General features: G+C 37.2%; 1 protein-coding gene across 1 annotated transcript; it reads right to left on the minus strand.

Moving 5' to 3' along the window:
• Window positions 1–1,210: 1,210 nt before the first annotated feature.
• Window positions 1,211–13,993, minus strand: LOC117031560 (N-acetyllactosaminide alpha-1,3-galactosyltransferase-like 1). The gene is made up of 4 exons (XM_033122041.1): window positions 13,983–13,993; window positions 12,062–12,109; window positions 2,298–2,435; window positions 1,211–1,880 (listed from the first exon to the last, which is right to left on the minus strand). The coding sequence occupies exons 1-4, from the start codon at window positions 13,991–13,993 to the stop codon at window positions 1,211–1,213; spliced, it is 867 nt and encodes a 288-aa protein (XP_032977932.1).
• Window positions 13,994–15,125: the final 1,132 nt, after the last annotated feature.

Here is a 15,125-nt window from a genome sequence, read left to right on the forward strand (position 1 = left end):
GGGCCTCCTCTTTCCTGGGCCTTCAGCCAGAGAGCTGCCTTTTCCTAGAGACTACTTTTTTTTTTCGTCTGTGCCTTTTGGTGGTTCTGAGTTGTAGGCCTCTCTTGTGCCCAGTCTGGGCCATATGGGAGACAAAAGAAATTCCAGGGAACTCACCACCTTGTTTTCCTCAAGTCCTAAGGTCCCTAGCCAGTCCGCCTTACTCTTTCCACTTTTCAGAGGCCTTTTGTAATTGTCTGTAATTATGTACAGAATTCTTAGTGTATTTGGAGGGGAGTAACAGGGAAAAGTGAGTCTATGTCTTCTTGTGTAAGACCAGAAGTCTCAAAGAAATCAGGCTCTTTTATTTTATATGTCTTTCCTCAATCCATCTCTCTCCTTACATTGTGCTATAAGTAACAGGAAGAAAGCTTGGAAACCTTGGTATCTACATAACCAGGCTCACAGGTACATGTTCTGTTTTTCACATAACTGCAGGGGGCAATGTTGTTACACTTTCTGTCATTACATTTTTCTATCCCTGACAGCACCTGGAAGAATATATTTATCATAGAATTCAGTGGATATCTATTTTTAAAAATAAAATTCATGTGCATTTAAAAAAATGAACTCAATATCTTTGTAACAGTAAAAATAAGATACAAATTCAATAGAATGTTTCTAGTTCACCTAAGTTCAATCAGATACTAGATAGATTGAATATTAATTGAGATTAATCACAAGCAATATATATCACAACACTGAAAAACAGATTAAATATTTGATAAGTAAGTTGATGAATATTTATCTTTTCCTTTACATAGATTCCTTTGACATTTTTGTATGTATCTATCTATTTACCTACCTATATATCTAGCATCTATCTATCTATCATCTATCTATCTATCTATCTATCTATCTATCTATCTATCTATCATCTATCTAATTTTCTGAACTACAATCTAGGTTTGTTTCTTCATAAAACAGTCATTCTGTGCCTCCACATTATTTAAACATAAATAATAGCATTGTTATGTATTAACATTAAATTATCATCCATTTATTCTTACTCCAGCATAGGTAGATTTAGGTGGTTCAAAATTATAAGGAGAAAAAAATTATTTTCAAAGATCACACATTTTTGTAAGTCTCTAAAATACTAAAAAAAATTGCTGTTTTTAAGTAATTATTGTGAGTCATTTATTAACCCATAAATCTAATGATGTAACCATCAAATCCTTTTGGACTGCCGTGCTATCTTAACACATTTAATTTGTGGAGGAGTTCTAAAAGTTGGATCCCAATTGTATTCTGGTGATAACAACTTCGTGGGCTTATTGATAAAAAAATACTTGTTTAGGTGACATTCGTATGTGCTTCTAAGTCCATTTTTAGTGTCATTAGTGACTGCTTTTTGATATTCTGCAGTGAAAGTTAAAACCTCCTGGGGTGTGCCACCAAAAATTGCACTGTCATAATAGAAATCTCCCTTTCCAAAAGGGATGAAAGCTGCTGATTTAGATCTTCTCTCATAAGGGACTTTTTTAGCATTTTCAAAATACCACCACGCATGAAGCTGAGCTACAGACTTGCCGAGGGTTTCCACTCCGAAGTCATTCTTGAAGATCTGGTTTATCGTCATACTGAAGAGAAAGTCGACTTCACGCTCAATATGCTTTATAATGTACATATTTAAGTTCTTCATGCCTATGACATTTAAGTCTTCCCACACCTTTCCTTCAGATCCAATAGCAAGTAGTTTAAATGTTCGAAGGGGACCTAACTCTATGTGAGGCAGCCTGGAGAAGTCATCCATCAAGATGTAAAAGACAACATTGTAGCCAATCATAAAGTGCTTATTAGCAGATTGGATGAACTGTTGCAGGTCCTCTCCTGTAAACCTGTGAAACATGAGAAAACAAACAAACAGAAAAAACTAAAAATCATCAGGTTGAATATACACGTCACTGTTGCTAAAGAACTACCCGTAGGGAAGGGGAGAGAAGTTGAGTCTGGAGCTTTAACGGTATTGGCTAGTGAAAGAGGATGTAGTGAGCTTGGGGGCCTGAGAAGAACCATAAAGTTTATTATGAAGAAAGACAAAGAGAGTTAAATGGATATTAATGAAAAGATTCCCAAGTAGTGTTAACGACTCAGCCCCAGCTGGAGAAAATAACCACTGTAAATGAATAAGTATAGAGAACAGCCAGAAATAATGATTAGGGTTAATCATGAATAGCTCTTTGGGTATAGAGAGTCTATGGGTGCTTATCTCCATTTTTCCAAAATAAAAAAGGATGAATATGAATAGCACCTACTTTCCAGTAGCCCACACCACCAGTCCTATGGTAATGTTCAGCCTTTTATAATATTTTTCCAGGACCTGTGTATTGTAAGTTCCTTCCCATATGACTGGAGCAAGCCAGTCAGTTGTTGTTATGACATCAACGCGTTTTCTGTTAAACAAACAAGAAACCAATGAAGCAGGTACCACTTTATCATGACAGCAGAAGTTGTCCAAGTTAATATGCTAATGGTCATAAAGTACTTACGATGTGCCAGGCATGGTTACATTGAGTGCTTTACGTTACTTGTTTAACCCTTGCAATGTCTTAAAAGTACTATTATTATCCCTATTTTTCCTATGACAAAAACTTAGGCACAGCTGGGTTGAGTAAATTGCTTAGTATCACACAGCTAATAAATGGCAGAGTCAGGGTTCAGGATTAGCCAGTTGGGCTTCAGAATCTATGCTTTAGTCATTGCACCATAGAGCCTTTTGAGCCCAGGGATTTTTTTCTTTGAGCTCTGACTGCAGCTTAAACTGAAGTAGCCCAGTGTCTGAACATTTGTCTGATTATTGGCTAAAGCAGACAGCACCACTGTCTCCTCCTGTCTTGTTCTTTATATCCCCCTTCTCCTTTTTCTCTTCCTCCCTGCTCTTTTCCTAGAAGCTCTAGTCTCTTTTCATTTTTTCCCTAATGCTTTAGGTCCTTTGGTGCAACCTGGAAGAAAAGTGAGATTAGTCCAAAACGGGAGAATTAATAGATTTGCTTCTAATAATAACAAAACGGCAGCAGCTGGAGGCAGGGCATTAAACTATTAAAGCAAATTAAGAACTTCATTTTGGAAAGAACTGAATATAAAGGGAGAAGCCATTTTGCTATTGGTGATTGTAGGTTTTAATTACAAATCCAGACCAGGATTTGGCAACCCTTAATAGTATATTAATAATAATATGCAGTGGTAGCACCCCCTTATCCATGGGGGATACCGTCCAAGACCCCAGTGGATGCCTGAACCTGGATCGTACTGAGCCCTGTATATAGACTATGTTTTTTCGCACTGATAACTGAGATGGCTACCAGGTGACTAATGGGTGGCAGCACATACAGAGTGAATACCCTGGACAGAGGGATGAGTCACGCCAGGGGTGGGACGACGTGCGACTTCATCATGCTGCTCAGAACAGCATGTAATTTAAAACTTATGAATCGATTATTTCTGGAATTTTCCATTTTACATTTTTGGACTGCTGTTAACCACCGATAACTAAAACCATGGAAAGCGACACTGCAGATAAGGGGGACTATTATAATAGCAAATTTTTCAAAAGTGCCTCTTCTGACTGTCTTAGGGATTTGTTACATTTATTTTTTTATACATTTATTTTTAAACCCTCCCTGGACTTAGAATTTATAGCCACATATTTCTATTTGACTCACAGGTCTCAAACTCCACCTTCATACTGGCCCAATGTATTTTCGTGACAGTGATGATGCTTAGAAATTAGGTACACTACAGATACAAATCAATATCTATTTGAGAATATGAAAGCATTTCAAGATCATCCCTTTCTTCATTAGATCAGATTAAGGATTTGCTGCCAGAGTGAGTCTCTGAAAGCAGAGAGCAAATAAAGACCTTTATTTAGAAACTGATAAACAGAAGAGAAAGAAGGAGAAGAGACTTAGAATCGTTCGATTTATGTTACTCTTTACATTACTATATTACATTATGAAGGGATGAAACTCTTCACCTGGGAGGTAAATGCTGCCCAGAAGGCATCGTCTGCATGGAGGCTCTCAGTAATCAGGTGGACGAGATGACCTGTCCTCTGGATGTTAGTCAGATGCCCTGCCTACCGTCCCTTGTGGCTGGCTTAGTGCCTATGTACAAAGTGGCCCCAGCTACTTGGGGTCCAATGGAGATTACACATGGGCTCAATGACACGGACACCCCCTTACTAAGATTAAGCTGTAGCCAGTGCTGAGTGCCCAACCTGCCAACAGCAGGGGCCAACACTGAGCCTATAATATGACACTTTCCCAGGGGACCAGCCCGCCAACTGATGGCTGGTTGATTATATTAGACTCCATAATGAAAGGGGCAGCATCAGTCCCTCAGGAATGTTTCACGTTCTGGGTAGGCATTTGCTTTCCCTGCCTACAAATCTGCCAGCTTTGTTAACTTGCAGAATATCTTATATTCATTGCCATTGTGTCACACATCACATTGCCTCCACGCAACGTACACATTTCAGGGTGAAAGTAGTGTGGCAGTTGACTCACTTCCATAAAGTTCTCTGGTCTGACTACGTGCACCACTGTCCGGAGGCAGCTGGTGTGGTAGTAACTGGAGTGGCCAGGACAAGTCTCAATTTCAGTGTGAGTTCAGAGATAATTCGCTGAGACATTGAGGTACATGTTCTATGCTACATCTTCATACTTTGAGTCAATAAATAGAGATGCCATTTCTTCCAAAGCTAATATACACAGCCCATAAAGCAAGATGGATGCGGGGATGTTTCTGCTCATGATTACATCTAATAATGCACTTATAGAACGTTTACTTGCCATTGTTGTGACCTTGGCTTCAGTGGGTTTAAAGTTCCTACATCCCAAGGGAGGAGTCCTTCCTCTAGGGAATAATTCATGGTTCTAAGAACCTGATAGCAGGTCCTCATGCTGCTGAGCTAACAGGCAGCAAATGGTATGACTGCACTGGCTGGGATGACGGGTCTTCATCACGACGTGGATATTAGGTGCACTTATGCAATGCTGGCAGGGAGGGCTGCATGTAGAACCCAAGTGATTCTCTGGGGTGCCCCTTAATACCCCTGTTTCCAGTAATAATAGTCAATGGGAAATTGTGGCAACTCAATAAGGTGGGACGCCTAAGGGACTCAGACTTCAAGAATCAAGCTTTGGGTCACCCCATCAGATAAGAACTCGGTTCACTGAAGGGGTTATAAGAGGTCAAGGAAACCATGGAGCAATGATTATTAACTCCTTCCTGTATTACTAACCTCCTGAATAACGACAGAGGTGGGATTGTAGCCATGATTTATTATGTTAATTATTCTCTCCTCTTTCCCTGCCACCTTGTATGAAGAATACTAGAGATGGCTGAATTGCCATCACCTCTTGATACCCCATAGCTAATGGGACTTCATGTTTCTCCTGTTTGGGGAACATGAGCTTTTTCATCTAAGTGAAAGTTGAGAAATGATGCTAGTGGCAAAAAAGGTGGATTGTATTAGTCATTCTTCATTTACCATTTCTCTATCCATCCTCAGCTCTTCTCTGCCTATCCGTACACCTTAGGAGCAGACTGATCACCCAAGGCCCCCTGCTATATGGCTTCCAATGGGTTCTGCTAAAGGGAGGCACCAGCATAAGATCAGAGGGCAGGAAGAGAGGTTATCTATTCTCCTCTCTCTCCCAGCTTTGTTGAGATCTTAGCAGTGGCTATGTCTAGATGCAACCACAACTTCTATTGGGCGGCTAGTTCATGGTTCCAGAAATCCCTGGTCTCCAGCAATACCATTCCTTCCCTTGTCCCTTTAGGCCTGGGTGGTCACAGCTTCCTGCTGTTGCAAGTGCCTTGGTATCTCCATATCCTTTGTTGGGTCTCTTAACCTTGCCCAAATCTCTGCCAACAACGCTTTCATGAAAAGTTAGTTCATCTCACTTGAGTTGCTTCTCTCATACTCAGATAGATTCAATACAGTGGTACCTCAGTTTTCGAACATCTCCATTGACGAACACTTCGGTTTATGAACGCCATAAATTTTATGGATCTATGGTATCGTTAGATAGTAAAATTCATCCTAAATTTGCGGTTTTAGGGGTTGATTTTAAAGGTCTAGAACGGATCAATCCATTTTGCATTACTTTCTAGGGGGAAACTGCACCTCGGTTTTCGAACGTTTCAGAACTCGAACAGTCTTCCGGAACGGATTATGTTCGAAAACCGAGGTACCACTGTATTTGAGAAGCTTAGGAGACATTGCATGAGGCCTGAGCACATGGTGTTGAGCAGAACACAAAGTGACCTCATCATGAAGTATATTGCTTACAATGGAAATTTCCAGAAAGGAAGTACACAGATAAAAGGCTAAACTGTCATAGTACTATAGATTATCGTAGGTGTGAATGATAGAATGATAGAATGAAGCACAATGATGATGGAGGGAAATAATATATGTGGCCCAAGAGACGCACATTTTTAATAAAGAGAAAATAGGTATTAAAATGAGTTTGAAATGATTTCGATGCTATAAGGTATCACTGTCACGAAGATTTGGTGAGATGTGATTCATGTTAACAATATGGAAGGGTATAACTTGTCCAAAAAGTTTATCTGGAGAGAGAAGGTGGGGGCTCTTCCTGTAAGTCAAGTCTATATTGACCTACATCTAGTTCTAGAAAACTGAGCATGAGTCTAAAAGGAGTAAAAGGCAGAAGTAATATATTGGAAATAAATATACCATAAATGGACAGAATCATGATAGAATAGCAGTAGAGAATTTCCAAGGTATACGTTTTCCACATCTACTCCTGCTCCATCATTAGACAGTTTCTTCACTTTTTGTCTTCCTGGCTTGACTGCCATATTTACAGCCTAGTTTGTGCACTTTTCTTTCTTCCCCTCTATATTCATATTCTATAGATAATATGTGTACAACATAAACACATATATACATACAAATATACATCCAGTCTTTTAAAATATCGTTAATTTTACTGTAATGAGATAATGCTTGCTTTTCTCACTCAACACAACTGGTGGGAATCCTTCCAGGTGACCTGGACTAGTTCTTATTCATTCTTTTTAATGGCTGAATAATATTTCAAGGTGTGGACAGTTTGTTTAGCAATTTCCTTAGAATAGGTATTAATTTTATTTCTGAGATTTTTGTCCCTATGAGAAATGATGCATAAACTTTCTTAACCTATGTCCTTATGTATTGTGGCTATTATTTTTACTAGGTAGTTTCAGGAGTATGATTGCTCTATATATACGTTCTTTTTTTTTTTTTTTGGAGGAATATTGGGGAACAGTGTGTTTCTCCAGGGCCCATCAGCTCCAAGTTGTTGTCCTTCAAACTAGTTGTGGAGGGCGCAGCTCAGCTCCAACTCCAGTTGCCGTTTTCAATTTTTAGTTGTAGGGGGCACAGCCCACCATCCCATGTGGGAATTGAACCCACAACCTTGTTGTTGAGAGCTTGCGCTCTAACCAACTGAGCCATCCAGCCGCCTCTCGGGAAGCTCAGTGGCAGCTCCTTGTCTTCAATCTAGTTGTGAAGGGAGCAGCTCACCGGCCCATGTGAGAATCAAACCAGCAACCCAATTGTTGAGAACTCGCGCTCTAACCAACTGAGCCATCCGGCCGTCCCTGTACATTCATTTTTAATAGATATTCCCAATTACCTTTTAAAAGGCTGTAATTCATATCTCCACAAGAATTTTCCCTACACTATTAGATTGTAGCTTTTAAAAAAATTCCAGTTTGATGGGAATAAAAATTCATTATTACTTTATTTTACATTTCTCTAATTTCCAGTGAATTTAAGCATCTTTTCATATGCTTGTTGGCTATCTCAATTTGCTCTACTATGACTTTCATATTTTTATTTTGAATTCTTAATTTTTCTCAGTAATTTGTAAGAGTTCCTTATATTTAGATAATTACTCTATCATCTGTATTACAAATAATTTTTTTCCCAGATGGTTTTCTCATCTATTAAATTTTGATTCTTAAACCAAATTTAAAAAAAATTTTAAATTTATATAGTGAAATGAATTTTTAAAATTGCTACTAGGTTTCCAACATTGATTAAGAAGATCTCCTTCTTGAAAAAGGAACCCTCATACACTGCTGGTGGGAATGTAAACTGGTACAGCCACTATGGAAAACAGTAAGGAGGTTCTTCAAAAATTTAAGAATAGAATTACCATATGACCCAGCAACCCCTCTTCTAGGTAACTACCCCACAAAATCTGAAAACATTTATCCATAAAGATGTATGTACCCCTGTGGTCATTGCAGCATTATTCATGGTGGCCAAGACATGGAAACAACCGAAGTATCCTTTCATAGATGATTGGATAAAGAAAATGTGGTACATATATATACAGTGGAATATTATTCTGCCATAAGAAAAGATGAAATACTGCCATTTGCGACAACAGGGATAGATCTTGAGATTATCACGCTAAGTGAAATAAGTCAGACAGAAAAAGTCAAGAACCATATGGCTTCACTCATATGTGGGATATAAAGCTGAAAGCAACAAACAAACGAGACAAACATGACCAGAGAATAAGGGGATAGGGGGAGGTGGAACAGGGTAAATGTGGCCAAGTATATGGTGACGGAAGGAGATTTGACTTTAGGTGGTGAATACACAATGCAATATATAGATGCTGTATTATAGAATTGTACACTTGAAAGCTATGTAATTTTATTAACCAATATCACCCCAACAAATTTTATAAAAGAAAAAGATCTCCTTCTTACCTAGATTTTACATGTTCTCTTACTGACCTTTTTTTTTTTTTTTTTTAAGATTTTATTGGGGAAGGGGAGCAGTACTTTATTGGGGAACAGTGTGTACTTCCAGGACTTTTTTGCAAGTCAAGCTGTCCCTTCAATCTTAGTTGTGGAGGGTGCCGTTCAGCTTCAAGTTGTTGGCCTTTCAGTCTTAGTTGTGGAGCGTGCAGCTCAGCTCCAGGTCCAGTTGCTGTTGCTGTTGCTAGTTGCAGGGGCACAGCCCATCATCCCTTGCGGGAGTCGAACCGGCAATCTCATGGTTGAGAGCCGACTGCCCATGTGGGAATCAAACCAGCAGCCTTCAGTGTCAGGAGCATGGAGCTCCAACCGCCTGAGACACCCGGCCGGCCCCTCTTATTGACTTTTAATAAGAACTTTTATTGCTTTATATTTAAATGTAAGTCTTTAATCTTTCAGGAATATATCTTTATATATGGTGTAGTATGGGAGCTCCACATTTTTCCCACTGAGATTGCCAATAATACCAGCCCAATTTATGAAATAATTCATTTCCTCACTGATTTTTTTTTTTAGCCATAAGTATTTATTTAAATAGAAAAATGTCAATTCCTCCCCAAATTAAGTAAATCTGTCATGTATTATATTTGGAACAAATAATTTTGGTCATAAATTCTAGAAGCTGGTTATGGGGAGGGAAGCTCCATATAAGAGCTCTCTCAAGTGTCTGCAGGTCTAGGATCAGATCTTTCTCTTTGGGAATTCTCTTTGTACCTCGTTCATAGCTGTCCTCACTGATTTTTATAATACCACCATTGTTATATATCAATTTTTATACAGTGTACTGTGATCTAATTCTGGATTTACTATTCTTCTGATCTAGTCTGTGTTGATTTGATCATTGTGGTGTTAGAAAATATATTCTGATATTTGTTAAGGCAAAATTGTCTTATTTTTCACACTTGTTTGGCTGTTCTGAGACATTTATTCTTTCATATTTATTTTAAGCTTATGTTTTTTTTCTAATAAGAACAAAAAAATCTTCTTCTCTGCTATCTCAATATTGAAGAGGTCATTTTATTTTCAACTCAAAGCCAATGTGATGCTTAATAATAAAGCACAAGCCTTCCAATTAAAGTAAAGAATGCCTTCTACCACTATTACATTGTCACGAAAGGGCTATCATTTCAAGCAGACCAAAGGTTTCATGTATGTATTTATTCTACAAATATTGAGCCTCTACTATGTCTAGGCTCTTTTCTAGGTACATTCTAGTGAGGAGAGGCAGATAATAAATGAATAAATAAGCAAATATACAGTATGTCAGATGCTGATGAATTCAATGGAGAACAATAAAACTGGATAGGGAAGAAAAGAAATGGGGATGCCATTTTTTATACGAGGTGGTCGGAGAAGGCTTCACTGATAAATGACATTTGAGTGGAGTCTTGAGGGAAGTGAGAGAATGAGCCATTTGGCTTTTTGGAGGATGAATGGTCCATGCAGAAGGAACAGAAGGTGCAAAGGCCCTGACGTGAGTACATCCTTGGTGTATCTGAGGAACATCCAGGAAGCCAGTGTGATTAGAGTGGGGTGAGACAGTAGCTAAATATGAGGTCAGAGATAGATGTTAGGCAGCTGTTTTATTTATAATTATTTTTCATATTTTAAACTCTTTGAACTCCTTGGAAAGCATCTTACAAGATCAGAGGGTCTTAATGTTCACAATAGCAAAAACCAAGAAAGAGTTTAAGTACCCACTAGCAGGGCAGTGGATGAACAAACTGTGGTATAATTCCATAGTCAATTATTATGTAGCCATCCAAATGGATGACAGTGATATGCAATTTTTGGATGAATCTTAGCAATCTAATATTACAGGAAAAAATAAGTCCCTGGTGATTACATACAGCATGATATCCTCTTTATAAAGTTATAAACAGCTAAAATTTAAAAATAGACTTTTTTCAGAATATAGATGGATAATATAAATTTATATTTATAAAAAGAAAGCAGGGCGGCTGGATGGCCCAATTGGTTAGAGCACTAGCTCTGAACGACAGGATTGCCGGTTCGATTCCCACATGGGCCGGTGAGCTGCGCCCTCCACAACTAGATTGAAGGACAACGACTTGGTGCTGATGGGCCCTGGAGAGACACACTGTCCCCCAATATTCCCTAATAAAATTTATTTTTTAAAAAATAGGAAAGCAAGGGTTCTGATCAACCAGGATTCAAGGAGGTGGTTGTTAGAGTCATAGGGTGAGGAGAGAGAGCTGGGGTAATGGAAAGGACACAAAGCTTATGTTGAACTTATTTATGGTTGTAATTTTTGTTTCATTTTACAAAAGCAAGAAAGAAAGCACACAAATAAATAAGTAGGTTTTGCATGAACTAATGATGAGATGAGTCATGAAGTAAGGATTATTTTTAATGTTATTCTGTGCACCTGTTCATTTAAACAATATAAATATGAAAAAGGAATTCACAGATGATGAAATACAAATAAATAATAAACATATAAAAGATGCTGAAGTTTAATAATAATTACAGAAATGCAAATTGATTAAGATATTTTAATTAACAGTTTTGCCAATAATAAAATGTTTGATAGAATAAAATATAAATATATAAAACATATAATTTTATCAGCATTTATCCACTGCTGATTGGAATATAAATGGTATAATCATTAAATGGTATTAGCAACCTGAATCAAAATTTTAAATGCTTGTATCTCTTAAATTAATAATGCCACGATTTGAATTCATCCTACAGATAAACTCACAAAACAGTATACAGAAACTTATGTACAAAGATATTTATTGAACTATTGCTTACAATAGCCCCTAAATTGCAAACAATACAAAACCAATGGGGAGTTGGCTGAATTAACTATGCTATTCAGCCATAAAGTAGAATACCAGATAGCCATTATAAAGAAAAAGCTTCTCCCCTGAACGTTAATGCCAAAATCAAGAAGACTCATTAGTGGCATTTTTGGGCTGCTTCTAAAGAAATTCTTTTGTTTCCCTTAAAGAAACCAGGAATGTTAAACCATATAATATCTTTCTCATTATGACCCTTAATTGCCTGACTCTTTATAAGTATACCCTGGTTTTGTATATAAAAGCCTTAAAAGTAAAATCTCTAAGTCCTGGAAGCCTCCCAGGATAGCTACAATTTGATGATGAAAAAAAAAATCTCCATTCAAATTGAGTTATATTATTATTATTATTATTATTATTATTATTATTATGTTGTAAGCAGAATTTTTTGTTCTTACTTAGGATTAAACCAGTCTGAGAGCTGAGGTTCTTCTGTTTCATGATCCCTGGGTACAAAATGAAAATCAGGTTAAGAGTAATCCACTTATTCAACAAATATATATTGCACTCTTATAACATGACGTCACTGTTTGGTGCTGATTACATAACTATGAACATTAACTGAAATAACTCAAGGATGGGCTTAACAGCATACTGGAAAGGATGGAGGAAAGAATCAGTGAACCTAAAGATAGAATAATAGAAATCACTCAATCTGAATAAAAGAGAGAAAAACAGTGGGAAAAGAAAATGCCAGGGACATGTGAGACGATAACAAAAGATCTAACATTCATGTAATTGGAGTGCCAGAAGGAAAGAAAGAGAATGGGTCTGAAAAAGTATTTTAAAAAATGGCTGAGCACTCCCTCAAATTTGGCAAAAGACATAAACATACAGATTCAAGAAACTGAGTGAACCCCAAACAGGATAAACCTAAAGAAATCCTATGCTAAGGCACATGAGCGTCAAATTTCTGAGAGCTAAAGATAAAACAAATCTTGAAAGCAGAAGAGAGAAATGATTTACCTATAGGGAAAAAATAATTTGAATGAAAGTGGATTTCTCATCAGAAACCATGGACCCAAAAGGAAATGGATCGATATTTTCCAGGTGCTATAAGGACAGTCAACCAAAATGTCCCTCTGCAGGTGAATAGTTGAACAAACTTTGGTACATCCCTTCATGGAATAAAAAAGAATGACCTACTGATGTACACAACAATGTAGCTGGATCTCAAGGGCATTATGCTAAATGAAAAAAAGTTCATCCCAATAGATCATATACTGTATGATTCTATTTATAAGCATCAAAATGACAAAATTATAGAGCTAAAAATAGAGTAGTGGTACTAGAGGTTAGGGAGGGTCAGGGAGAGGAGGTTGGGTGTGAGCATAAATGGTAGCTCAGAGAAGATCTTTGTGGTAATAGAATACTTTTGTATCTTGATTGCTGTGGTGGCTACACAAACCTAGACATTTGATAAATGTCATATAATGATACACATACATTGTCCCAACATCAATTTCCTGTTTTGATATTGTACAACAATTATGTACGAAGTAGTATTGGGGGAAGTTGGGTGAAAGGTGCATGTGACCACTTTGTACTTCTTGTGAATCTATAATTATTTCAAAATCAAATATTAAAATAACCCTTTAAAAGTGTTTTTTGACATTTCAGAGGTGTTTTTAATCAAAGATATTTCACTATAGGATTGTCCAAGCCTTGTGCTCATTCAAAATCCAAATCATCCCGGCCAAACCTCATTAAAAATATACAGTGACAAATGAATGTTTTTAAGTTCGATTTTTTGATGATTGGTCTCACTAATTTCTCAGGTCCTCCACAATGGTCAATGGTAGAAAACATGGTTGACTAATGATGGCTATCAATCTAAAGAAAAACATCATCCTGGACAGAGATACTTAAACTATAGAAAATGTCAGAAACTTGTCTGGTGTACGCAGGTGAATGTGTCGAGTGAGCCAAATGTGGAGATGTACACGTACACATATCTGTACAAACTCATACACATGAATATTTCTGAGGTGATACCCAAGAAATTTATCAGTGGTTCCCTCTAGAGAATTTAGTCTAGGTTTCTGTGCTTTCTGACTGCCACTGCCATCAGCAACCACTTGATTCCAGCCAGGTTGCCCTCAATACAGTGTTTGTAGAATATTTATGGAACAAGAATCTTACCAGCAGAGACTTGTCTTCTGTAGGTGCTTCTTTATTCTTTAGATAAATTTTTAAAAAGGCATTAATATTAAATTTGAACAAAAGTCTATTGTAATTAGAATAACAGAAAGTCTAGACTATAGAGCCATTCATGTACTCACTTGTTAACCAAATAATTATTGAACACCTACTACGTACGTGCCAGGCATAATGCCGCAGTTCTGGAATCTGCAGTGAGCTTATGGTCTATAATTTCCTTTTCGATTCAGATAGCCCATTATTATCTTCAAAGAAATATTATTGATATCATGGCAAGTGACCACGAGTTCTTAAAGTACAATACTCCAGAGGGCCAGTAACATATGGAAACAAAGCAAGGGGCTTAATTTTAAAAGACATTAGCTCCCACAATGTAGCTGATTTTCAAATAGTGTTCAGTTACATTACATTGCTTTTTTTTTTTTTTTTAAAAGACCATGAGGAGGAAGGCATGGCTGAGGTAAGAATTTGAATTTATCTGTGTGAGAGAATTTTAGCAGGTTAGCAAATTTGTTTCCCAGTACAGCTGTGTTTCTACAGCAGGTTGCTTTGAGTCTTGTTCCTATGAGATGGAATTGTGGTGTAGTTTAAAATATATCTGAAATAGCCCCCCAGCGCTCTCTATTCTCTTATCTTGTCTGATTTCTTTCTTCATAGCATTATTATTAACATATAGAATACAATGCTCCTGACAGTATAGTATACATTTCTTTGCTTATTGGCCATTTTATCCACCTAGAATGTAAACTTCCATAGGAACAGTCACTTTGGGTTATCACTGTTTCCCCAGCACCTAGAACAAGGCCTGGTGCCAAGAAGATCTTAATAAATATTTGTTGAGTGTTGGAAAGAATTAATGTATTTATGATTTGATTTGTACCCCAAAGAGGAGGTAATTTTTGATTAACTTAGAGAGTCTTTGCTAAGACTTTTTGGACAGAACTCATTATTTTGGATCAAATTTGCCAATCACTTAAGACAAGGATTCATTAATCTTTTATATTTACCGGAAATGATGCTTAATCAACATCAGTGATAAAGCAAATGAAATCAATAACAGCATTTTCCATTTAGAATTCATTCTCTGCTGGAAAAAAAAAAGAAGGAAAAGGTTTTTTTGGAAAGTACAAAACAATTTCCTTACCTTCTTCTATTAATGAATTAATTTATGGAAATTTGTCCACCACGTGTCTGATTCTAGAATGCTCAGCCTTAGAAAGAATGCAGACTTGAGCCAGGGAAACCACCTATATTGTTTGAAGTGCCTGCAAAAATCTCCCTTAGGTTGCCTCTGGTCCCTGT

This window comes from Rhinolophus ferrumequinum, chromosome 12, assembly GCF_004115265.2.
Source record: "Rhinolophus ferrumequinum isolate MPI-CBG mRhiFer1 chromosome 12, mRhiFer1_v1.p, whole genome shotgun sequence".
NCBI classification, from domain to species: Eukaryota; Metazoa; Chordata; class Mammalia; order Chiroptera; family Rhinolophidae; genus Rhinolophus; species Rhinolophus ferrumequinum.